This window comes from Asterias amurensis, chromosome 13 (genome assembly GCF_032118995.1).
Source record: "Asterias amurensis chromosome 13, ASM3211899v1".
NCBI lineage: Eukaryota > Metazoa > Echinodermata > Asteroidea > Forcipulatida > Asteriidae > Asterias > Asterias amurensis.
In genome coordinates this window covers 4,042,718-4,067,576 of record NC_092660.1, presented here as the reverse complement: position 1 = coordinate 4,067,576, position 24,859 = coordinate 4,042,718, and the positions used below count along the sequence as shown (strand labels likewise).

Here is a 24,859-nt window from a genome sequence, read left to right as displayed (position 1 = left end):
TGTTTGACATCATTTGCTTGGATCATCGAAAACGTTCCAAGCGTGGAAATAGACTTGTGGACAAGTCGTTAATGTCGTGATAGTGTACTACACTCCACAGCTCTCGGCGACAAAAGACTGCTCTCGCCAGATCACTGCTCTCGCGCAGAGATGCTGGCTCCTCGACTGCTCTCCATAGTCTCGCGGGGGCAGCAGACTCACAAGAACATCGCTAGTGTAACGAAAATGGCAGAGAGAGACAAAACGCTATCATCGTGACAAAGATTTAACGACTTGTCTACAAGACTAGCATGGAATCAAAGCTATGCACCAAACACACAGTATACAGTTTTATAGGTTGTTATGGTTTTATTGTACAGTATGGGTTTTTTACAAATCGTTTTTTTTTTAATATACAAATCAATTTCGGGTAATGCATTACTGCACATGGATTTTCTTTTATTAACATAATTATTTCTGGCAATTTCTTTTGGAGCATCAAAACAATTAAAACACATCAAAAGAAAACAATAAGTACATGTAAATGCAGAAATAAAAACAATGATACACTTAGAGGGTAGAACTTGTTTAGTGGCGACAGTAATGCCCCTAAGAAGATTGATTTTGTTTCCTTGACCACAGTAGCTTGAAGACACTTGACACTATTGGTAGTTGTCAAAGACTAGCCTTCACAACTGGTGTATCACATCATACGCCAAAGTTGCGAGATAATAATGAAAGAAACAAAGACCCTTGTCACACAAAGTTGTTTCAGATTCTTTCTCGAAAACTACATTACTTCAGGAGAAAATACACCTTTTCTGCCCGTAAACACAATTTTCCTTAAAGGATTTAGGTACTTTTTCAAAATGTCCGTAGATTTACATTAAACTTACACAGTTCGAAGATAATGATAGTAGAAAGCTTCCCTGAAAATATTACCTGCTGAGGTGCTGTAGTGTTTGAGAAATGGAAAACAATGTCATGAAAATATGTTTGTAAATGATTAAAATAATTTTCGTCTCATGAGACGAAAATTATTTTCATGACATTGTTTTACTCATTTCCCAAAAACTATAGCACCTCAGCACGTAATATTTTCAGGGAAGCTTTCTTCTATCATTATCTTCAAACTGTGTAAGTTTAGTGTAAATCTGTGGACATTGTGTTTTTTGTCCTACAAAAGTTACATAGACCCTTTAATTCTGGTTGTAACAACTGAAGAAAGCTTTTGCATTTTTTGTTAAGGTTTTCTGATCTCTGAGTAATATGCCTGTGGTCTTTTTCAAAAAACTCATGAAAAGTACCGAGTTTTCAGTGCTAACTGACATCAATGTACTGTTAGTGTAAAACCAAAATAAATTTTCTGATATGGTTTTCTCAAATATTTTTCCAGAAAAAAATTAATTGCTGTAGTATGAGCTTTAAATCAGTAGGCCTAAGCTTTCAGTTTACAGTTCTTTCATCCTTACCAATTCTGTACAATACCTTCAACACCAGTATAAGTGTGTACAGTGCTTACCGCTAAGCTACTTTGCTGTCAAAACCCCTCTGTCAGTACCCAAACAAAAGTTCACACCAACAAAGGAAATTTTACTCTGAGTTAATTTGATTTCATATTTTTGCCTTGTCATTCATCACAGCATGTACATGTACAAGTAAATGAATACATTAGTATTTTAATCCAATAATTATTTCAATTGCATACCATGTTACCACATGTAAAATGGAACACTTAACAATTAACAATCCGCACCATCAAGGTCTTTCTAAAGACCCAAACATTTTATCAATAATAAAAAAAAGTCACATAGTTATCTAGTCAAAAAAATAATGATATTATATGTTTTTATTTTACTTTACTGTACATTTTTTAATTACACAGAATTTACACGACACGTACAAAGTATCTTGGGATAAATTTCCACCGTAATTTTTTTTTTAAATGTAAGGTTTAGGAATGGTTTTTCATTTTCTTAAACCTGTTATGATATTATGGTCAGGTTTTAAATGAACCTATAGGACAACGCAATAAAAAAAACCCCAATGAAACGGCCACAGCACACAATAAAAGAGAATAGACATAACAGAAAAAGACTTGTGTAAGGTTTGGTCAGTGATGACTCCCTTCTATCTTAAAGATGCTAGGTCAGACTTATGGCCCCAAATATTAAAAAATTGAATTTTTTTTTAGTGAATGGTATTTCAAAGAGTATTACCCGCTCTAATGAAAAATAATTGTCTTTTACTTTTTATGGTCAGGAACCATGACAAAAATTTAAAACGTTTCTTATAAAACACATATGAATTGGTCACGTGATATATTGTCGGGATCCTGACAAAAACTAATTTTGAGCACTTCATTTCACTGCTACTAATAAATGGCTCAAATGAAAGCTTGTAACTTTCTCGACCCCCATCAAAATACATATTGAATTTTAAATCAAAATTTTTGGGTCAAATCGGCAAACAATCTGACATAGCATCTTTAAACCGTGTTCCCATACATTAGGACCTGTTTTTTGCTTAAAGTACCGCGACTTTTCTTTAGAATGAAAATGGGGGCGCATGGTAAACTGACCTCCCTGTCAGCTTAACACAACTCTGATGTAAAAAAAAAAAGTCGCGGAAGACTTAACAGGGCAGGTGAAATGTCCAATGGGAAAAGCTCCGCTCTGTTAACCTACAACAACCACACTGTAAAAGGCTATGCAAACGTTGCGGGATATTAGTCCAGGTTGGAATGCATGGTAGACTTACGCCTAAGCCAGTCACGCAAACTTTACGCCTGCCGCAAACAGAAAGTCAAATGGGAACACGTTTTTTGTCCCTCCCACATATCAAGGTTATGGTTTGATGTCGGTGAACATTCCTGGAAAAAATGGCTTGTTGGCCCCGGCTTTTTCATGGCTGTTCCAACTTGAAAATGTTGGTTTCTTATAATAAGATCATTTGTGGGTAAATTGAAGGCGTCTTTTTTTTTTTCATTTCAGAGTTTCGAAAGCATACTAGGTTTGGATGCGAATATAACTTGTCCTATCTCGGCCTTTTTTTACCCTTTCATCCTGTTTACGGCAAAACAGCTTGTTTCATTTCAATCTTTTCTAAAAATGTACTTTTCCAAGTTGGCCTGTTTGCCATGGAAGCACTGGTATAGGTTCCACCTTATTTGAGACTCGGAACCTCTCTATTGTTATATTCAGGGTCAGATTTTTTGCATCACAAGAAAACAAATAATAAACTACAGGTTTGGACACAAAGTGGGCAATTTCTTTCTTAATGTTTTAAATCTTTCAAGGATATTTGAAAGTTCAACGACATTTTGAGAAAATCCTTAAAGACAGTGGACACTATTGGTAATTGTCAAAGACCAGTCTTCTCACTTGTACTGGTGTATATCAACATATGCATAAAATAACAAACCTGTGAAAATTTGAGCTCGATTGGTCGTCGGAGTTGCGAGATAACTATGAAAGAAAAAAACACCCTTGTCACACGAAGTTGTGTGCTTTTATATGCTTGACTTTGAGACCTCAAATTCTAAACTTGAGGTCTCAAACTCAAATCCGTGGAAAATTACTTGTACAATACAATGTTTTATACTATCAACCTCTCCCCATTACTCGTTACCAAGTGAGGTTTTATGCTGATAATTATTTTGAGTAATTACCAATAGTGTCCACTGCCTTTAAAGATTGAAAACAAAAACCCTGAGAAACCCCATCCCTGCTTAGCAATACTCACCACAGGGAACCAGTCAAAACCAATTAACAGTAAATGGCAATGGCAGGCTACCAGTTCCTGCTTAAATATAGACAAGGCCTAATTTCATAGAGCTGCTTAAGTAGTAGGTAGTAGAAGACCTAGTTCTTTCAGAACTAAGCAAGATGAGATTAAGGCATACAAAAAAAATGTTATGCTGGCGTAACGGGCCCCCAAAAATAGGGTAGGTAGGTAGAGATTTTTGTTCCCCTCCCAGCAACGAAAACGATATGCGTTCTAATTGTTTGAGCCGGTAGTATACACGATAACAAAAGAAAACTAGGCTACACACAACAAATAGTATATTTTTAAACTCTTGATGACATTTATTTTATTTATATGTCTTTAATAGATTTTAATCATTAAATTTCTTCCCTTGAAAAATCTATCCAGGGTCGGCCGTATTTTTAGGGTAGGTCAGGTTATGCCAACATAACATTTTTGTTTATGCCTGAGCAAGATGAGCAAGAACAGAACTAAATTCTAATAGTGTTACCACAAACCATAACCACACAAATATTTTCTGTGTTAAAGGTGGGTCATATAGATTGTTTTTTTAGCCTTTGAGAAACACTCTCCCAAAACGTCAGGCCATTAAATATATTTTTTTTTGCATTTTTATACCATAGTTCCTTTTGGTTGGTTAGCAGTTCACATCAACCAATACTATTTTCCAATAATTTTGTTTCGTCAATAAAGACACAATGTAAGTCACCTTTAAAAGTTTCAGCTGGGTACATTTTCTATTTTTGTGAAAAACAGAAGAAAAAAAACCCTGGTACTTTTACCAAGAACCAATCCCTGTTCAACAAGGGGATACAAGTACCAACTAAGCTTGGGCGATATCACGATATTATCGAATATCGCGATACTAATTTGGAAACGATTTCGATATCGGATCGATTTGGTCTTAATCGAAATATCGATATATCGCGATATATCGCAGTATATAGATATTTCGATTAAGTATCGCAATATCGCGATGTATTTCCTAGCTGAGACATCTTGCACCCCATAGGTTTGGAGTAAAACCAGAAGAATAGGTCATTAGAACACCTCTCTTATGCTATGACTGTCTCTTCTACAACTTTCACTGGGAGTTTGAAGACTGACGATGTCAAATTTAATTAATCGCGATTATATCGAATATCGCGATATATTGTCGGTGATATATCGTGAATAAAATAAACCAATATCGCCCAAGCTGAAGTACCAACGGCAACACCGGCCGCAGCTTTTCACAAACTGAATTCAACTGAGTTATCTAGCCCTAAGTTGGTGATCTAAGTTATTGACAAACTAATAGGGAGACCACAAACATTGGGCTCCAGAGCTTTAAGTTGGTAGAGCACCGGCACGACAATTCGGAGGTTGCAGGTTCACGTCCTGCTCTAGTAAATTTGTCTTTGTTTAACCCCCAAATATTTGAAATTTATCCAGTCAGTTTCCCTTTTGGCTTACTTCTTGATAATAAAAAAAAAACCTTTACAGGCTATATGCTTTCACTGTTTTTAAACATTGGGTTTTGTACAATAAGGTCAAAATTATATTGATTGACTCTTTTTCTTAAAAACTATAGCTTTTCAAGCAAAAATATTTCAAGGGAAAATTTCCCACTCTGACCGTCTTTACACCGTGGAAGGTACTGTGTTAATCTTTGGACATTTATATTTTCAATCTTACCAACGTTACTCACATTCTTCAAGCATAAATGCTGTGGATCTACACACAAAACCTCACCCATAATCAGTTTTAAAAAACCCTTATTTTTTATCATTAATGTTTAAAATGTCACAAACTTTATTTGTAAATAATACACGCACACCTGTGTGTATGGGCATAGAGTGTCCCATTTCTTAGCTCAATGATTATTTAGTCAAAAGCTGCAAAATACTCGACCAATACACTTAATGCATCAGCAACTCTCTTCCTTTGCCAATTTGGTTTTCGACTTAAATCAGCCACGTCCACAAAAAAGTAGTTTAGGCAAAAATATTTTTCTTGTACATTTTAACATTTGCCTTTTTAAAGGGGTGATCAATTTGCCTAGATGTTTATACAAGGATCTTTTAAAGCCTTTAAGCGGCTATTTTTCTTCAAAAAATATCTACACCTAAAAAAACCAAACAAAAATTGAAACATACTAGTTTTTATTACATATATACAGAGTTGTTTTTTTTCAGTTACTGCAGGATTGTTAACAAAATAACCATCATAATCAAAGCACTTATATTTGGCTGTTCATTTCAGAAGTCAAACAAACAGAGTTAATATATATATATCTATATATCTATAATTGATTTTGTATGCAAGCTGTAAGCGAGCACTTTTAGGATGGACATCCGGTTCTTCAAGTTCTCCGAAATAACGATCAATTCTTAGTTTCATCTCGTCTGCATTTCATGCAGTGTAAACCATTTCTCAGTCAGAAATGTTTCAGAAAACATCACACAGAAACCTGAGATCTTAAAGTATTTCAAGACTTATTCAACGTGATTAAACATCAGGTTAACCCTATTTTTGTTTCCCCACTAACCGACGACACTTTTAATACCCAATAAATCCCCTACTCAATGCACCATGGTTGTACACCAACCCAACTAGACAAAAATCCAATTACAAAAAAAAACAGTGTTTCATTTTAAGATCTGTGTGGTACACAATCCCGAATAGAAAGGTTCAAAGGCAACTCTTAAGCATAGAACTCGGAGGACGCCGAGTGATCGACATTGTGCGTGCGATTTCGTTGTGAGACCACTTTTATCGATGTGCGCACGCCATTTTGTTTTGCCATACAGTAGACGTCATGAACATTGACCAATGAAATCACATAAAAAAAGGTCTATGTACGCTCACGTGATAATTATTTTGCCATAAACACACGTCATGTGGTGTGCTTAAACGCATACACAGACAACAAATTGGGCAGTCGAGCTCATTGTTTCTATGCTCTCAAGTCACCGTACATTCTTTACTCTAAATGCTGAGCGTCATTGCTTATTCGTCAAAAAAGCAACCTTACACTGACCTTCTGTAATGCCCTGTTTGCGCACATGATGTGCGGCAATTTTTCCGTCCCTAGGTGGCGCTATGACGGATCTACCGCGCTAACGTTGCAATGAGGCTGGCACAGATCTCAAAGAATTCCATAGTGTCGTGATTCATGATGGTTGGAGATGCCGGTGGCGTGGGCGATTGTGGAGTCTCGGGGGTCGATGGCAGGCGTGGGGTCAAGGTTGAGGAAGATTTGGAGTCAGCGGCATCCATCTTTTCGTCTGGAAAAAAAAGAAACAAATTTGAAATCCTGGAACTTCCATGCATGAACCAGTCTTGGGTTCTTTCAAGAACTGACTTAAGTCATGAGCCACAAATCTAAATTTAAGATTGTTTTTCCATTTGGTTCTTTCTTGCCCCAAACAAGGCTATATGAGCCACTCTTGGTAAGGGGCAACAAGAAGCAAATAGTTAACATAAAATAAACTCAGGGGAGCTGAAGGTAGTAGTTTATATTCCTCTTAAATCAGTCTAAAATTGTGGGATGGAGGAAAACGTGCACCAGGCAAGGAGTTGCAAAGAGGTGCAGTACGTGGAGTAAAGCTGTTGGAATGACTTTTATTCTACATCTCAGCAAAGAGAGTGAACGGGTGAGTTTTCTATTAAAGGTACTGGACACTATTGGTAATTGCTCAAAATAACTGTTAGCATAAAAACTTACTTGGTAACTTGGTAACAAGCAATGGAGAGCTGTTGATAGTATAAAAACATTGTGAGAAATGGCTCCCTAGTAATCCCTAAATCAAGCATCTGAAAGCACACAACTTTGTGTGACAAGGATGCTTTTTCTTTTATTATTATCTCGCCACTTTGACGACCAATTAAAGTCAATTTTCCACAGGTTCGTTATTTTGTGCATGTTGAGATACACCAAGTGAGAATACTAGATCTTTGACAATTACCAACGGTGTCCAGTGTCTTAAAGCAAAAATAAGCATGGTACCCGCCGCAGACAGTACATGTGGAATGGTATTTTGGCTGGTAACTTTATTCAGGTCAGCAGAAAAGTTTTATGCTTAGCTAATTTTCGTGACTTACCTATTGAAGATGATGAGTACTGGCCGAAGCTATTCCTCGTATTACTAAGGCTCTTAAAGTCTAAGAGGTAGCTTTTGCTGTCTACTTGATAAAGCTGCAAACTCATCTTGAAGATGCTGCCGGTTACCGAGTTACGCCTCTGGACGTAAACATGATAAGGGTTGACAACTTTCCAGTTCTACATGATGGACGGAAAGAGAGAAATCAGACATGTAGATATCAGGAGAGCTAAAATGAGGGCAATGACCCGTGACCTGTGACCCTATCCCCTTGCCTCCCCCATAATTAATGAAAAATTAATAAAAAAAATAATTAAAAAATTAATAATAATACAAAATTAACAATTAAAAATAATAATGAAAAATTCATAATAATAATGACAAACTAATAATGATAACGAGAATTCATAGAGAGCACAAATCCATTTAAGTGCTCATCGCGCTTGATTTGTAAAAAATTTTTATGCAAGCCGCCAGAGACAAAAGGCCTGACATGCCTGAAGGCCACGTCAAGGTGTGGGCTACAATAGACCGATCCAGTAGGCTCCGCCCACGACGCACATGTGAGCAAGAACCAAGGGGGTCTCCAATGCCTTTCTGCACAAAAACTCTGAAGCGCGCGCCAACCATACGCGCACGCTTGTCAGACCTTATTTTTGTTTTTGTCGGACCTTCGTTGCGTTATGATTGGTAAATATGCAAACGGGCGGAGCTTAGTGGACGTCTATTATTTTATTCCAGAGGCTGTTGCCGTCTACTCCTAGGGCTGAAACAGGGTTACCCCCCTATACATTCCATACAGATGTACGTAGGCTTGGGTATCATCAATCAGTATTTGGAAACGATGTTAAATGTTAGACATGTTAAACGTGAAAGCAACTTTGAACCGTATAAAAATTTACAAAATGCATCATGATCAATTGAATCAGAAATAGTTTTTTCCCGGGTCCTATTCATTGATAACCCCTTGCTTTTTTCTGTGTGCTTTCTTACCCAATTCATGTATTTCCACTTCACTGCTTATGTTTCACTTAGTTACCTGTTCAAGAAAGACTCTGCTAGGGTCGAAACGTCAGGCCATTAACTATTTTTTGCATTTAGACCATCGGTCCATTTGGTTGGTACGTTGTTTGCAACAGCTAATTTTTATGTTCCCAATTCTATTTCCTCAGACAATATTTGACCTACATATGTGAGTGTCTTCATGGCACGGTAGACTTCCCCCATGATGTCTAGAGGTCTGCTTTGTGATCGGATACCTAGATGCCACTTTGATCGTTTCAGCGGCGTGTTCCTCCGCGATAACTCCGATGTCTTCATGTCGAGATGCTCAGCAATATTAATTGACAACGCTGGACAAAACGACAACAACAATTTATTCAGATATTACACTTTTTTAAACTAAAAATTCTATTTTTTGAGATATCGCACTACATCACATGGTCGGAATGCCATCTCAAGGTGAGGGCTACACTTAAAGGGAAGGTACGAGTTGGGTAATTGTCAAAGACCAGTCTTCTCTCTTGGTGTATCCCATCATATGCATAAAATAACAAGCCTGTGAAAATGTGAACTCAATCGGTCATCGAAGTTGCAAGAAAATGATGAAAGAAAAATCACCCTTGTTGGACGAATTTGAGTGCTTTCAGATAGGAATATAAGACTTATAGCTAGAAGTCTTTTATTATTTGAATGAGAAATTACCTCTTTCTAAAAAAACTACGTTACTTCAGAGGGAGTCGTTTCCCACAATGGTTTATACTATCAACAGCTCTCCCATTGCTCGATACCAAGTCAGTTTTTAAGTTAAAATTTGTTCTGAGAAATTACCAAACGTGTACCTTCCCTTTAACTGATTTGTTGGGCTGTCGACTACAAAAGTCATCAGGGGCACGTTGCCAGCTTCATATAGGGCTGAAAAGTGTATGGAAGTGTCCCCGGACCGAGCGCCCAAGAGCACCGAATTCAAACTCTGGTGTTTCTAACCAGCAGAGCGGGGTTCGAATCCCAAGGTTACTGGAAAGTAGACTTACCAGGCATTTTTTCCGGATGAGGTTTGACTGCAGGGGCACCGGAACCTTCCTGTAAAAGTAACGTTGTTGGTTTCATTTTCTGAAATAGCAGTATGACATAAAACAAACTTAGTTCACTTCTAAATTGATTTGTCTTGAGTGAAGGATAGGCCGAATCCGAGTTGACTGCTACAGCTACAGCTAGGACGGTCGCAACCTTCGTTCTGCAAACAGATATCTTCTGGTTATGTAGGCTAGTGCATGAGATTTACACTACCATAAACTAGACGCGCCGTCAATACATCACAGGCCCATATATTTTGCGGAAATAGTTCTCGAAGGGGGCAAAAGACTTCAACTTTCTTTACTGGTTAAAGCGCCCTCAAGAGTTTTGTCGGGCTAGTTTCTTCATTTCATATTCTTGACTGAAGTATATTGTAAAACAAATACGGACTGGCATGATCCGGTCACTAGATCCTTCGTCCCCAGAGGTCCCTCCTTCTGGTAACTCACCACCCTTCGAAGGAAATAGACCTGATCTAGTGACCTCAATTTTATTCGACGTTTGTAGTTTTCTTAAGCATTCTTAATCTTGTTATCTTAAATATTTGGGTATTTTTCTTAACTTGGTCAAGTTTGTACCCTCTGTAAAATGCCCCATGACCCTTTTGAGGATAAGGGCCCTATACTTAAGCCGTTAATTTTTTTTAAATATATTACTATTGGCAGTGCAATTATTGGGTCTCAGAATTCATAACTGCAATAACCTATCTTTCTGAAAGTCTGTTATGCTCAGCACCTTGAGTACCTTGTTTGGTAGATACGTGCGCTATATAAGAATTCAATATTATTATTATTATTATTATTATTATTATATTTTCCAAGAGGCAACTTACCCCAACTTCAAGGTATGACTCTCTGGGCGGTGGACTTGATGCAAGGTAAAAGTCTTTCAGTTGTGTCTTGGAAGCTACGATGGCAAAAGGAAAACAAATCAAATATTAAAGATAATAAACCACAAGGGACACTGACTAGTAATCCCCCAAACTCTGGAATGATTTACCTCACAGCATCCGCCACTCTAGCTCACTAGCAGCCTTCAAGAAATCTCTCAAAACCCACCTGTTCAACTGATTTGCTTGCTTTTCTTTATTCTTTGCTCTTTGTTTATTTTGTGTGTACAGCGCTGTGATACTTTCCCCTGTCAGTTAGAGCGCTTTATAAATAACTTGCATTATTATTATCATTATTATTAATCTGCGCCTTGAACACCCAGCAGGGTGGATACGTGCGCATTACAAGTCTTATTATTATTATTATTATTAATCGGTTTTACACTATTCTCTCGTGACCCAGATGGCCTATCGATCTCAACTTCTACAGGTTTGTCAGTTTATGTATATGGTGGATTACATAAAGTGCTTTCACTGCCAGCAACTGTTTTCCTAGCAAAACCAATTCTGTAATGTTCCTTAAAAGTCACCTGGAAATAGAATTTTAAACAATCAGATGAGACAAAGAGTATTTAGATATCGTAGATATCGTAGCTACCGGGCAACCTCGGTAGTCTAGTTGGTAAGACACTGCTCTAGAATTGCAAGGGTGGTGGGTTCAAATCCCACCCGAGTAACATGCCTGTGATATTTGTTCACAGGACTCGGGAAAGTACTGAGTATACAGTGCTAACACACATCTGTGTATGGGTAAAAACCAAAATTAATATTCTTTATCCCCGATGCAAATTTAACGTCTATTATAGATGTCATTGGTTACTTACTCTCGTCCATAATGCGTTTATTATCGATGATAAGATAGTATGCTATGCGTAGCTGATCGTGAGGGTCACCGGCTAACAGCGCATTGTGTACCTCCTGCTCCTTCACATTGAATTTCTGGAAATCAAAAAGGGTCACGGGTCAAATGCTATAGGTCAAAAGGTCCTTCACATTGAATTTCTGGAAATCAAAAAGGGTCACGGGTCAAATGCTATAGGTCAAAAGGTCCTTCACATTGAATTTCTGGAAATCAAAAAGGGTCACGGGTCAAATGCTATAGGTCAAAAGGTCCTTCACATTGAATTTCTGGAAATCAAAAAGGGTCACGGGTCAAATGCTATAGGTCAAAAGGTCCTTCACATTGAATTTCTGGAAATCAAAAAGGGTCACGGGTCAAATGCTATAGGTCAAAAGGTCCTTCACATTGAATTTCTGGAAATCAAAAAGGGTCACGGGTCAAATGCTATAGGTAAAAAGCTCCTTCACATTGAATTTCTGGAAATCAAAAAGGGTCATGGGTCAAATGCTATAGGTCAAAAGGTCAAAGTTATCAAGACAATCCCGAAAAGACATTTGTTAAAAAAAACAATAATAATTGTGACTAGAGAAATGTCAATAATGGGTTAACATATCAAAGCCAAAAACACACAACTTCTTTAAAAACACAACTATAGAAACTTAAAAAGCACTCAAAAAAGAAAAAACACCCTTGTTGTACAATTTGTGAGCTTTCAGAAAGGAATAAAAAACTTCTAGCTAGAAGTCTTTCATTATTTTAGTGAGAAATTACCTCTTTCTCAAAAACTATGTTACTTCAGAGGGAGTCTTTTCCCACAATACTATCAACAGCTCTCTAATGCTCATAACCAAGACAGTTTTTAAACTAGTACTTTTTAAATTTTTTATATTTTAATTTTATGCAATTTGCCTGACACACAAGGCCTGAAGGCCACTTCAAGGTGTGGGCTACAATTATTTTTTCCAGAGGCCGTTGCCACCTACTCCTAGGGCTGAAACAGGGTTAACCCCTTTACAGTCCATACGAATGTAGGCTTGGGTATCATCAATTCGAAGTCTGGCCGGTAGAGCAGAAAGCACTACCTCCCCAATTTTATGTAGCAAGTGTCACGACCGGGATCCGAACCCACACCCTGCTGATCAAACACCAGTGCTTGAATCCGGTGCTCTTAACCGCTCGGCCATGACACTGCCAAGTAATTATCAAACAGGAACCTTCCCTTTAAACTAAGTTGACGATCTGCACTTACCTCACATACTTCCCTGACAGCTTCATTATCGATGATAGAATCGTCAAAATTATGCCTGGGGAACAGATACTCTGGAAGCTCTACCTTAAACCATTCATGCTCTCTGCAGAAAGAAGAGATTTATACAAATAACACAACCGTGTTAAATTATCATTAACAAGGGAATCAATGTGTGATGAAGAGGTGTGGCACTGGGCCTTGATTTATTCCTTAAACCATCTCAGCTCCCTTGGGATACAGCCTGTGCAACAAATATGTGCTACTCGGCTAAATCAATCCCAAGAACAGTCTCTGCCCTCACAGGTACCCATTGACCCCTGGGTAGAGACAAGCAACTATAGTTATGTGTCTCGCTCAGGGACACAAGTGTCTTGACCGGGACTCGAGCCCACACTCTGCTGAACAGAAGCACCAGAACTCGAGTTTGATGCTTTATACGATATACCAGGGGGCATTGCAACCAGATGAGGGCAAGTGTTTTTAAGACATTTCAGTAATTGTATTACCGTATGTTTTTGATGTCGGCTCGTTTAAGCGGATCAACTTGTAGCAAATGTGTTATGAGTTGTTTCACTGATGATTTACTGATATGATCTGGTATGACGAACACACCACCTATAGGAAGAATAGCAAAAATTATAACAATACTACTACAACTAATAATAATAAAAGGTTAATTTTATATAATATTTTATATAGCACTTTAATCTACTTTTATACAGCATTTTATTGCTAAAGTGCTTGTAATTTTGTATTCCAAGACAGGGTTTTGAAGTCTTTGAATTGAGAGACCTATTTAAAGACAATGGACACTATTGGTAACTGTCAAAGACTGGTCTTCACAGTTGGTGTATCTCAACATATGCATAAAATAACAAACCTGTGAAAATTTGAGCTCAATTCGTCTTCGAAGTTGCGAGATAATAATGAGACATAAAAACACCCTTGTCACACGAAGTTGTGTGCTTTTAGATGGTTGATTTCGAGGCCTCAAATTCTAAATCTGAGGTCTCGACATCAAATTCGTGGAAAACTACTTCTTTCTCGTTAAATATGTCACTTCACAGGGAGCTGTTTCTCACAATGTTTTATACTATCAACCTCTCCCCATTACTTGTCACCAAGTAAGGTTTTATGCTAATAGTTATTTTGCGAAATTACCAATAGTGTCCACTGCCTTTAATGTAATGTGTAAGGTGCTTGGGTGCGTTCAGCAGCCACTGCTAGAAAGACTGGGGCAAACTCTTTCTCTTAGAGATACATGTAACTTGGTTCTTGGTGAGCTTGAACTCTGGCCAGGAAACTTCCTTAGATTTGGTGATAGAGACAATAGTCCCTGCGGTGGTTTGACAAATACATTTTTAAACTAAACACGTTGCCTTGGATCGGTCGAGTTGGTCTTTGAAAAGCGTTTGTAACCGTTTGTTATAAAATGCATATGATTAGAGAGATATTTTAAAACTAGAGTATAATGATCCACTAAAATTGCGTGGTTTTCCTTTTACCTCGTCTACTAACACGGTCAGCCATTTATTTATTTTGACTCCCATTAATGGCCGACCATGTGAGTTCACAAAGTAAAAGGAAAACCACGCAATTTCAAGGCAAATTTGTGTGGATCATTGTATTCTACTTTTAAAATATTTTTCTAACCATATGCATTTCATAACAAACGGTTTCAAACGCTTTTTATAGACCAACTCGACCGATACAAGGCAACGTGTTCCTTTAAGGTTGTTGTGTTTCCCTTACCTTTGATTTTGCGGAAGAGTGTCGGAACATGTTCGTCATCAAATGGAAGCTGTTATGAAGAACAAAAAATTGTTTGAAAAAAATAATGCACTATAATGTTACGCATTTTCACACATACAATCCCCACTTGTCAATAAAATCATGAGACTTGTCAATACAGCTGTAGATTTCACCAAACTCTTCCTAACTTAGGATTAATCTTAGAACTTACGATGAGTCCCAGCCTTGCACTGTAACATGCAGACCTTAAGATTAATTCTAAGTTAAGACCATAGAGCTATACATTAACTAGAGCGCTAACTTGCTCTGCGTTTTGAAGCCACCCTCGGCGCAGACATGTTTGATGTGTTGCACATGACGCTCGCAGTTTGTACGCTGATCAGTAGACTGTGCGTTCACATTTGCTGCACTTTTTTGGTTCGATGACGCATAGAAAAGAACAAACGCATTATCATGCAAATAGCGGTACAATTGCCGTACAAAATTTCAAGCTTTTGTATTGGTTTGTACATAAACATGGTTGCGCCCACACGGCTTCAAAAGCTTAGTGCGTGTATAACAGGGTGTTAGCGCTCTAGTCAATATATATAGCTCTGTGGTTAGGACTAGTTACTCGTTAGGACTAGTTACTCGTTAGGACTAGTTACTCGTTAGGACTAGTTACTCGTTAGGACTAGTTACTCGTTAGGACTAGTTACTCGTCCTCGTTAGGACTAGTTACTCATCCTAACTCAAGATAGGATTAATCCTAGCATTTTGTGAAATCGGCTTCTGTTCTTACTTACAGTTCCACATAGTAGAGCGTAAAGTATGACCCCACAACTCCAGATGTCGACCTCGGGACCAGCGTACAACCTGACAAATGATTCAGATATTCATTCAGTGAAATGGATGCAAAAAAGGACACACTATAAAACAATTAAGTCTTTGTATTGTTTCTAACTATTATAAATTTGTATATGTGTAAAATGAAAGTCACTGGTGGCGTTTTTACATCCCATAAAATATTAGTCCCATTTATCAAAAGCAAGCACTTGTGGAATATTTGAGTCTTACTTTCCAGAGATGACTTCTGGGGCTGCGTAGTTTGGTGAGCCACAACTTGTCCTAAGAAACTCTCCATCTGTCATCATGTTAGACAGACCTAGAAACAGACAAAAGACAGTTCAGTAAAGGTCAAGACCAGGGCACAATTTCATGGCTCTGCTACCGTAAGCACAGAATCGGCGCTTACGGAAGCAGGGAATTATGTGCTTACGGCAAGCGTATTTTACGGGTTAGCGGCGAATTTGGGATTCTGCGCGTGCGTACTCCACGTTACTAGGCATTCTACGCTTACCAGGCTAGCGCGGAAATTCGGCGCTTGCACGTAAGCGGGGAATCGTGATCGTAAGCGCAGAATTCGGCGGTAAGCAGAGCCATGAAATTGGGCCCAGGATTGAAGAGAATTTTAGTGGTGGGCTCTAAAACCAAGTTGTACGAAGTCCACCAAGGGCGAGAGGATCAATGAAATTATACTGTGCAAGCGTCAGGTACGCATAATGCCGGGTTTCCAAACTGTTCATGTTATGGGGTCATTGCAATAAGTTGACTGTCCTTTTGACTGTATTCTTTCTCTGTCATAGATTTACATTACACTTACACGGTTTGAAGATAAGGATAATGGAAAGCTTCCCTTCAAATATTACTTACTGAGGTGCTGTAGTTTTTGAGAAAACATTGTCATGAAAATACATTTGTAAATGCTTAAAATAATTTTTGTCTCATGAGACGAGAATTATTTTCATGACATTGCTTTACTCATTTCCCCAAAACTACAGCACCTTAGCACGTAATATTTTCAGAGAAGCTTTCTACTATCATTATCTTCAAACTGTGTAAGTTTAGTGTAAATCTGTGGACATTGTGTTTTTTGTCTTACAAAAAGTACATACACCCTTCAAATCATGAGCTTTGTCTGAGATCAATGAACAGTGAACAATATTTTGCTTTAATCTGGAGAAAATCTGTGCTGGGCCACACAGTCTAATTTGCTCAGAGTGCTCGGCGAAAATATTGAGTTCTGGGCGGGTCCGCCCGGCACCACCCACCATGGCTACAACACTGGTCAGATCATCATCGATAGAGCAGATGTCTTACCATGGGGGTTTAACCATGGTTTTTTTAGGGGGGGAGTGTTGACTCTGGAAAGAGCTGGTTGACTCTGAAAAGAGCTGGGTTACTCTGCTAGCCTTCAGGAGAAAAAAGGTGCGCTGCCTGTAGTAGCGAGACTAACTTTAAATCTATCGAAACATTACGACTTACCAAAGTCTGCGATCTTCACATGCATATTGTTATCAAGCAGCAGGTTTTCTGGCTTTAGGTCTCGGTGGACGATCATATGTCGATGGCAATAATCTACCCCTGAGATAATCTGCTGGAAGAACTTGCGGGCTTCAAAATCTTTTAGCTGTCGGAAGAAAGAGGAGAAAATGTTGTTTTGTTTGTTTGTTTGTTCATGAATTTTCACTCAGGTAAACAACAAGTCATAAAGGCTTTGCAGAAAATTGAGCAAAGGGATATCAAGAAACCTACAGGTATTTATATCCGGTTTAATTGGCATCAAACGACTTAAAATATTTCTATTCCGCCTGGAGAGGTTGCTAGTCCATAGGCAGCAAAAAAGTACCTAAGGCCCCCCCAAAACGCCAAATCCATTAATTTTTGGTGTGGTGACCGTGGGTACCAATGACATCCTTGACCGCTAAGGAAATTTACATTTTTTTTCAGTCACGCCTAAGAAATCCGTGAAACATTTTACTTCAAAGGATATCTTTTCTCAAAATAATCTATACGAACAACAGCTGCAGTAGGCCTACTCCTCACTGAGTAAGTTTATATGGTCATTAATCAGAGTACTTTTTAAAGGCAGTGGACACTATTGGTAATTACTCAAAATAATTATTGGCATAAAACCTTTCTTGGTGACGAGTAATGGGGAGAGGTTGATAGTATAAAACATTGTGAGAAACGGCTCCCTCCGAAGTGCCATAGTTTTTGAAAAAGAAGTAATTTTCCACGAATTTGATTTCGAGACCTCAGATTTAGAACTTGAGGTCTCGAAATCAACCATCTAAACACACACAACTTCGTGTGACAAGGATTTTTTCTTCTTTCATAACAGATTTGTTATTTTATGCATATGTTGAGATTTACCAAGTGAGAACACTGGTCTTTGACAATTAACAATAGTGTCCAGTGTCTTTAATCAGAGTACTGATTAATCAATCACCCTACCGTTAAATCAAATATGTGTAGATTTCAGTCAAACCAAAAACACACAAAACATCTAAAAAACATGAATTTTAATGAATTCCTAGTGTAATGTTTATTTTAAGCAGTGCATGCGACTCTTCGTTTCGCAATACAGACGAGTGACGACATTAGCATATGGGAATGACATTTACTGCATGACTGGTTGACAGATTAATTGGTTCAGACACGGTTTAATGCAGGTTAGATTAAATTTCAAATCACAAGAAGTGGATACAAAAAGAGGTAAATAATGAAGGCCATTATACCTTTCCGTTTTTGACGATATAATCAAACAGTTCTCCTCCCGCTACATATTCCATGACCATGAATATGTCTGTGGGCGTACTGATCACTTGATATCTGCAACAAAGATTCAAATAACCATGAAGTAATTAATAAAAGCCATTGGACACTTTCGGAACAGAAAAGAAAAGAAAAAGGTTCACAGATTTACAAATAACACACAGGGTTTACAGAAGGTAATGGTGGAAAGACTTCTCTTGAAATATTAGTCCATGAAATGCTTTACTTTTTGAGAAAACTTTAAAACAATTATCAATTCTCGATATCGAGAATTACAGATTTATTTTAAACACATATCATGACACGGCGAAACGTGCGAAAACAAGGGTGGGTTTTCCCGTTATTTTCTCCCGACTCCGATGACCGATTGAGCCTAAATTTTCACAGGTTTGTTATTGTATATATAAGTTGTGATACACGACGTGTAGGCCTTTGGACAATACTGTTTACCGAAAGTGTCCAATGGCTTTAAACTGCATCTTGATTTTTGCATGGATAGTTTTCATTTACTCAAAAGTCAAATCGAGTCAAATTGACACCTTTGGTAATTGTCTTAGACCACCCACTAGTCTCACTTGGTGTATCCCAAGATATGCATTTAAAATAACACATCAGCAAAAATTTTGACTCAATTGGACATCGAAGTTGCAAAATTTCGTATGGATAGGTTTTCATTTATTTCATAAGTCAAATCACGTCAAATTGCACTGGACACCCTTGGTAAGTGACAAAGACCAGTCTTCTCACTTGGTGTATCCCAACATATCATGCATGAAATAAAAATCAGTGAATATTTTGACTCAACTGGTCATCGAAGTTGCAAGAGAATAATGAAAGAAAAACAAACCCTTGTTGTATATGTACAAACTTGTGTGCTTTCAGATGTGTAATAAGTCTATTGTTATTATTTTGTTTATATTTAAGAGTCCCTGCCTGTAAGAATGTACCAAATTAGGGGGGGGGGGGTGTGATTTATGGGTTCGCAGATGTTCTTCTAAAAAATTAGAGTGATACACCATCATACCAAACGAATAAATATATATTATATATTGGTAAAATTTGAACTTTGACCTCTATTATTTCTCTGCGCCAACGAGATCCCACGCACTTTGCACTTCAATTTGTTTTAGGGATGCAAGCTCTTTCATGTGAACTTGTTTAATTCATGGGATCTTATAGGCGCGTTGAGTTATGAGGCGTTGAAAATGGCACGAGGGCACTGTTCGTCAAAGGTTCAGGTGCGCGTAACATGACGCGCCAACGAGATCCCAAATTTTTTTTTTTACTTTTGTTATAAGCCCAACTGGAGGTTTCAAAAAATGTTTTACTTTTGTTGGGATGACATTGGCGCACATTTTTGTGTTTACAGGGAATGTTCTATTCGTTTCACGAAGGCTTTTAGGCCAAAACTTTGATAACTGATAACTCCCAAACCGAAAGCGTCAGCAAACTAATATTTTGGATTTATTCGTTTGGTATGATAATGTATCACTCTAATTTTTTAGAAGAAGATCTGAGAACCCATGAATCACCACTTGGTACATTCTTACAGGCAGGGGCTCTTAAATGAGAAATTACCTCTTTCTCAAAAACTATGTTTCTTTAGAGGGAGCTGTTTCTGTAGACGTTTTTTTTTCTACTATCAAGAGCTCTCCATTGCTCATTACCAAGTACTTTTTACGCTAGTCATTATTTTAAGTAATTACCAATAGTGCCTTTAAAAGCCATGTATGACTATATAGAACAAAATATAATTAAATAATAACAATAAAGAACACTTAATAGAGCGCCGGTATCCGCCTCAGGAAGGCGCTCATGCCGCTTGAGGAGAGAAAGACAAATTAGGACTGAGGATTGTGTGAGTATGCTTGTTTGAACAGGTGAGATTTTAAGTTTGTCTTGAAAAACAAAAACACACTTGTAAGCAATACTCCAAGTCCTTTAAAGTGAGGTGCAACATAAGGTTAAGAAATTGTTGTACCACCTTCAGTTTAGTTTTTTGTCATACTTTTTGTTTGTTTGTTGCTTAAATCCTTTTTGCTGTAATTTCTTTCGTTTTGTATGTGTCAGTGGGCATTTTAAAACAAGCCTTTTTGGCTTCTGTAAATGCCCTCATACATTGATCTGCTCCATAGCCTATCCATTACTTTATAGTTCAGGATGGGCTTGAATGATTGCAAGTCCAGCCTGTGAGTGTGGAGCTGCCCTCCAAACATCATTCAGTGACTGCATTTATCACAGATGCCCTGGCGAGAAATCTCTAAAAGAGCTAGACAATCTGGCCAAACAATGGCTACTTGACACCAATTGCACTGTTAATTGTAGCTTAATTTGAGACATACGCTTTATATTACCTTTATTTCATTTTCATTAACTATTTTTCTTGACCAGTCCTTGACTTTCTTTGACTTAAATAATTGTACACACTTAATGATAATGTATTCATTATTCTTCTTAGTTCACCAATATGGAAACAGATGTTGACTGAATTGTAATTGATGGTGAATGCATCTTCACAGTACACAACCAACCCTCCTACAGTTTGAACATTCGAAATGTACAAGCATTCATGTTTTAAATGACAAGTAAACTAAGCCAGCCTGCAACATGATACCATATAATAAATGCATAGTACACAGTTAACCCTCCCACTGTTTGACAATTCCAAACGTTCAAGCGTTCATGTTTTAAATGTCAAGTAAACTAAGCCAGCCTGCAACATGATCCCATATGGTGAATGCATCTTCACAGTACATAGTTAACCCTCATACTGTTTGACCATTCAAACTGTTGAATGATAATTCAAACTACATGTACCATACAAAATTGTGAATGTATCTTCCACAGTACACAGGTAATCCTCAAACTGAACTGTCATAATGATACCCAAGCCTCCATCCGTATGGACTGTAAAAGGGGTAACCCTGTTTCAGCCCTAGGAGTAGGTGGCAATGGCCTCTGGAAAAAATTAATTGTAGCCCACACCTTGAAGTGGCCTTCAGGCCTTGTGTGTCAGGCGACTTGCAAAAAAAAAAAAAAAAAATACATGTTGACAGTTAACCCTCCTACTGTTTGATCATACCTTCAACAGTGATTTTAAATGACAACTAAACTGATGCCAGCCTGCAACATGATACCATACGTGATGAATGCATCTACACTGTTCACTATAACCCTCCTACTAACTGACGATTTGATATCAGTCACAGGTCTGATACTTCCAAGAGGCAATTGAGGCAATTGTGCCTTGAATTGCTCACACAGAAATTTACAATCTCCTCATAGAAGTGCCCATTACCAAAGAGAAAGCGTCTTGGTGCCCTTGCCCTTTCAAGAATGAAGCACCAGAGCCAGTTCATCCACATGGTTTTGAATGATACACTATCCAAGCCTGCAGTTTAATATCATGTTGTTATCGCATCTACATTGGGTACACTACAGTTAAAACCCTCCTACTGTCTGACCATTCAATACCATCTACTGAGAATTTGAATGACAGAAAACACAATCATGAGGTGGACACATCTACACAGTAGATCCTAGATGCATTGATTGTGTACAAGAAGGGCTGACCAACAAAATTCATTTTGGGCTCTGATAGGCTGTTCAATCAGGGAATAGGCCACGGCATTCGCTGTACAAGTGCCCCTTCAAAAGTTTCCAACCGCATGTACAAATGTTCCCAGTTGAATTGCTCTTTACTAAATGAAACTAGCTTTGCCCTATGAAATTCCAGGCCTGTTTAATAACAATCTTATTGATTTCCCCCGCCCGCCGCCCCCCCCCCCCCCCCCCCCCCCCCGAGGGCAAAAAAGAAAAGAATTTACATGTCAGACTCTTATACATGAAGGAAGGCTGTCATGCCTCTTATGTTAGCATAAAGTCAGGTGTGGCAATTTTAAAGGCAGGCTGCATGTTGATTCATCATTTACGGTTCAATTTACCAAATGGGTTCATTTTTTCATACTGTAAACCATGAACCATAGCCCTATTCAGTTCTTACAATTCTAAGTTCCAACACCAAGGCAAAGCTCAAAATCTTGATAGCCCTCTAGATAGCAGGCCTGATGTTATCTCGTTCTTAAAAGGGAAAGGGCACCGAGGCGTTTTCTCTTTTGAAAAGGGCACCTCTGTAAGGGAGTTGTAGACTTTGAATTAGAATGTTTCAATTGGCACAGTCAAGGCAATAACCAGGGGCACTCAAGCAATTGCCTCTGTTGCCTTGGTGTAAGCATCAGGCCTGAGTCAGGCCTTTAATTTAATTTACCTACGGCACCCACAGCACTTGCCATGGTGCCCTGTGCCTTTGCTGTTGTGCCCTTTTCCAAGCAATTGCCTCTGTAGCCTGAATGAAACATCAGGCTCGAGTCAGGCCTTCAATTAACCTCCGGCACACACAGCAATTGCCATGGTGCCCATTGCGAAGTGACCTTTACCAGAGGAAAAATGCTGTGGCCCTTCAAGAAAGAAGTTCAAGGCCTGGGCCCAATTTCATAGAGCTGCTAAGCACGAAAATTTGCTAAGCTTGAAATTTCTTCCTTGGTAAAAACAGGATTACCAACCGAATTTCCATTTTGTTGCATTTCCTAATTATTCAGCTGTTGTATGGTCATCTTGAAAATCACGTAGAAATTTGGTTGGGAAATCCTGTTTTTATCAAGGCAAACATTTCATGCTAAGCAAATGTTTGTGCTTAGCAGCCCTATGAAATTGGACCCTGTGCAAATGCCTCCATGAAGCATCAAGCCTAGGTTGTGTAAATAAATAGGAATACATCCCTGAGAGTTTAGTTTTGAGAATTGAACTTACAGTTTGATGATGTGCGGATGCCTGAAGAGTTTCAGGTTCTGGATTTCTCGTCTGATTTTGCTCACGACGTCTAAACTCTTAATCTTCTGTCGATTCAGGATTTTCACGGCTACTTTGTGCTGTGTTAGGAGATGTTCACCCACTGTGAAAACAAAACAGATAAATTTTCTTCACTACTAAACTAAAATGTCTGTGGTATATGATCTTCCTGTCAACTTGACAAACTAGCCAATCTCTCTCATACAAACATTGGTTTAACATCAATGATTATGAGTTGTACAAATCAAGAAATAGTGATTCAGCATAGATTGATGACACTACTCATTCTAGTCAATGTGAAATCAACGGTTAGCTTGGGGATTCGAACCGCAACCCACAACGTTGTAATTGCAAGTCATGAGTCCAGCCAATATATAACCACTCTTTTAAGCACTGACTGGTTTAAATCCTTTCAGAAAAAAAATTGCTGTAAAATTAAAAATAAGAAACTCGGGGCAAAAAGGTTTTCAGAATGGGAAAGCAGAAACAATTTTAATGTGTCAAATCATTTATAGGATTCGAACTGCCTCTAGCTACCGGGCAATCTCGGTGGTCTAGTTGGTGAGAAACTGTTCTAGAATTGGCAATGCCATGGGTTCGCATCCCACCCGAGTAATACGCCTGTGAGTTTTTTTCACAGAGCTCAGGAAAGCGCATCATAGTAACTGGTCGGGCAATCTCTGCATACAAACAAGCTGAGATTAAAAACATAGATGACGTGCATTTTGTTTGCTTGTCTTTCTTGTTTTTGTTTAGTGATTTGCTGTTTGTTTGTTGTCTGTATAGACTCTTATAAACTTATTCTATGTACTGATAAAGTTTTCATATTGAATTATTTTCCAAAAAGAGTATGGGAAAAAAATCATATTGAATTCTTAAATTCATTTGGCTGCAGAAACAAAGTAGCCTAAATTCACAGGAAAAGGAAAAACAAATGGGCCATATGCCTGACTGCGTCAAATGGACTTTGATTAAAAGACATTTTTTGAAACTTTGAGATCAACCAAAAAAACTATATATACAGGACTTTACTGATATCAATATAATTAGGCAGGAAAAGTGATGATAAGATATTTGATCAATTAATTATTGACAAAGCAAAAATTGCAAAGCATTCTCACAAAACTTGCTTTTAGTAGGCTATATTTTATGAATTAATTCATAATTATTTTGATTCATAGATTCTGCTAACCACAATCCCCAGGTCGTGTTAAATAATTATAACATTAAATTAATGCATAAATCATAAATGGAAATGGTATTAAGAATGCTGTATTTTGTGACTGCCTTTTTGCTCAGCATAACATTATCTTATTAAATATTATTTTCTTATTCTTATTAATTAAATTAGGGTTAACAATATTGCAATTTTTGTCAAAATAAGTAAAGAAAAAATGGTAAATTTTAGCTTCCTCGTATATATAAATGCTTAATGCACCAATAATATATAAAGTTTGCTGGTAAAAAAAACCTTGCGCCTAGAGCAGCAACACAAGTTTTTGCACGTAAACTCCAATTACATAGAAAATACATTAATGAGGTCAGTTTCAACACACAGGTCAGTGAGAGTTTCAAGCCAGTCATACCCAGTTTCACAATATGCTATAATTAGTACACTTTCCCCGGCTGTAATTGTAATAAGAACATACGAAATTGTCACTTACTTTTCACTTTTCCGAATGTGCCCATACCTAGGGTTTCCCCTAAGATATAATGGCCGATTTTAACCTGCGGAGTGGACGACATTGTAAAGTTATTTGCGATGTTGACTTCGT

At 37.9% G+C, this 24,859-nt stretch overlaps 1 protein-coding gene across 2 annotated transcripts; it reads right to left on the bottom strand.

The window, feature by feature from the left end:
• On the bottom strand, nucleotides 1-24,856 carry LOC139946027 (5'-AMP-activated protein kinase catalytic subunit alpha-2-like). 2 transcript variants are annotated; one of them, XM_071943609.1, is made up of 15 exons: nucleotides 24,749-24,856; nucleotides 23,046-23,187; nucleotides 18,200-18,293; nucleotides 16,944-17,088; nucleotides 15,696-15,783; nucleotides 15,425-15,494; nucleotides 14,640-14,688; nucleotides 13,394-13,502; nucleotides 12,888-12,990; nucleotides 11,622-11,736; nucleotides 10,741-10,814; nucleotides 9,866-9,914; nucleotides 9,021-9,184; nucleotides 7,834-8,011; nucleotides 1-7,016 (listed from the first exon to the last, which is right to left on the bottom strand). In XM_071943609.1, exons 1-15 carry the CDS (start codon nucleotides 24,828-24,830, stop codon nucleotides 6,841-6,843), a joined length of 1,638 nt encoding a protein of 545 aa, XP_071799710.1. In that variant the 5' UTR covers nucleotides 24,831-24,856; the 3' UTR covers nucleotides 1-6,840. The 2 variants fall into 2 exon arrangements, with proteins under 2 accessions (XP_071799710.1, XP_071799712.1); XM_071943611.1 differs by having other exon boundaries at nucleotides 9,866-9,944; nucleotides 24,749-24,845.
• Between the last annotated feature and the right edge of the window lie 3 nt (nucleotides 24,857-24,859).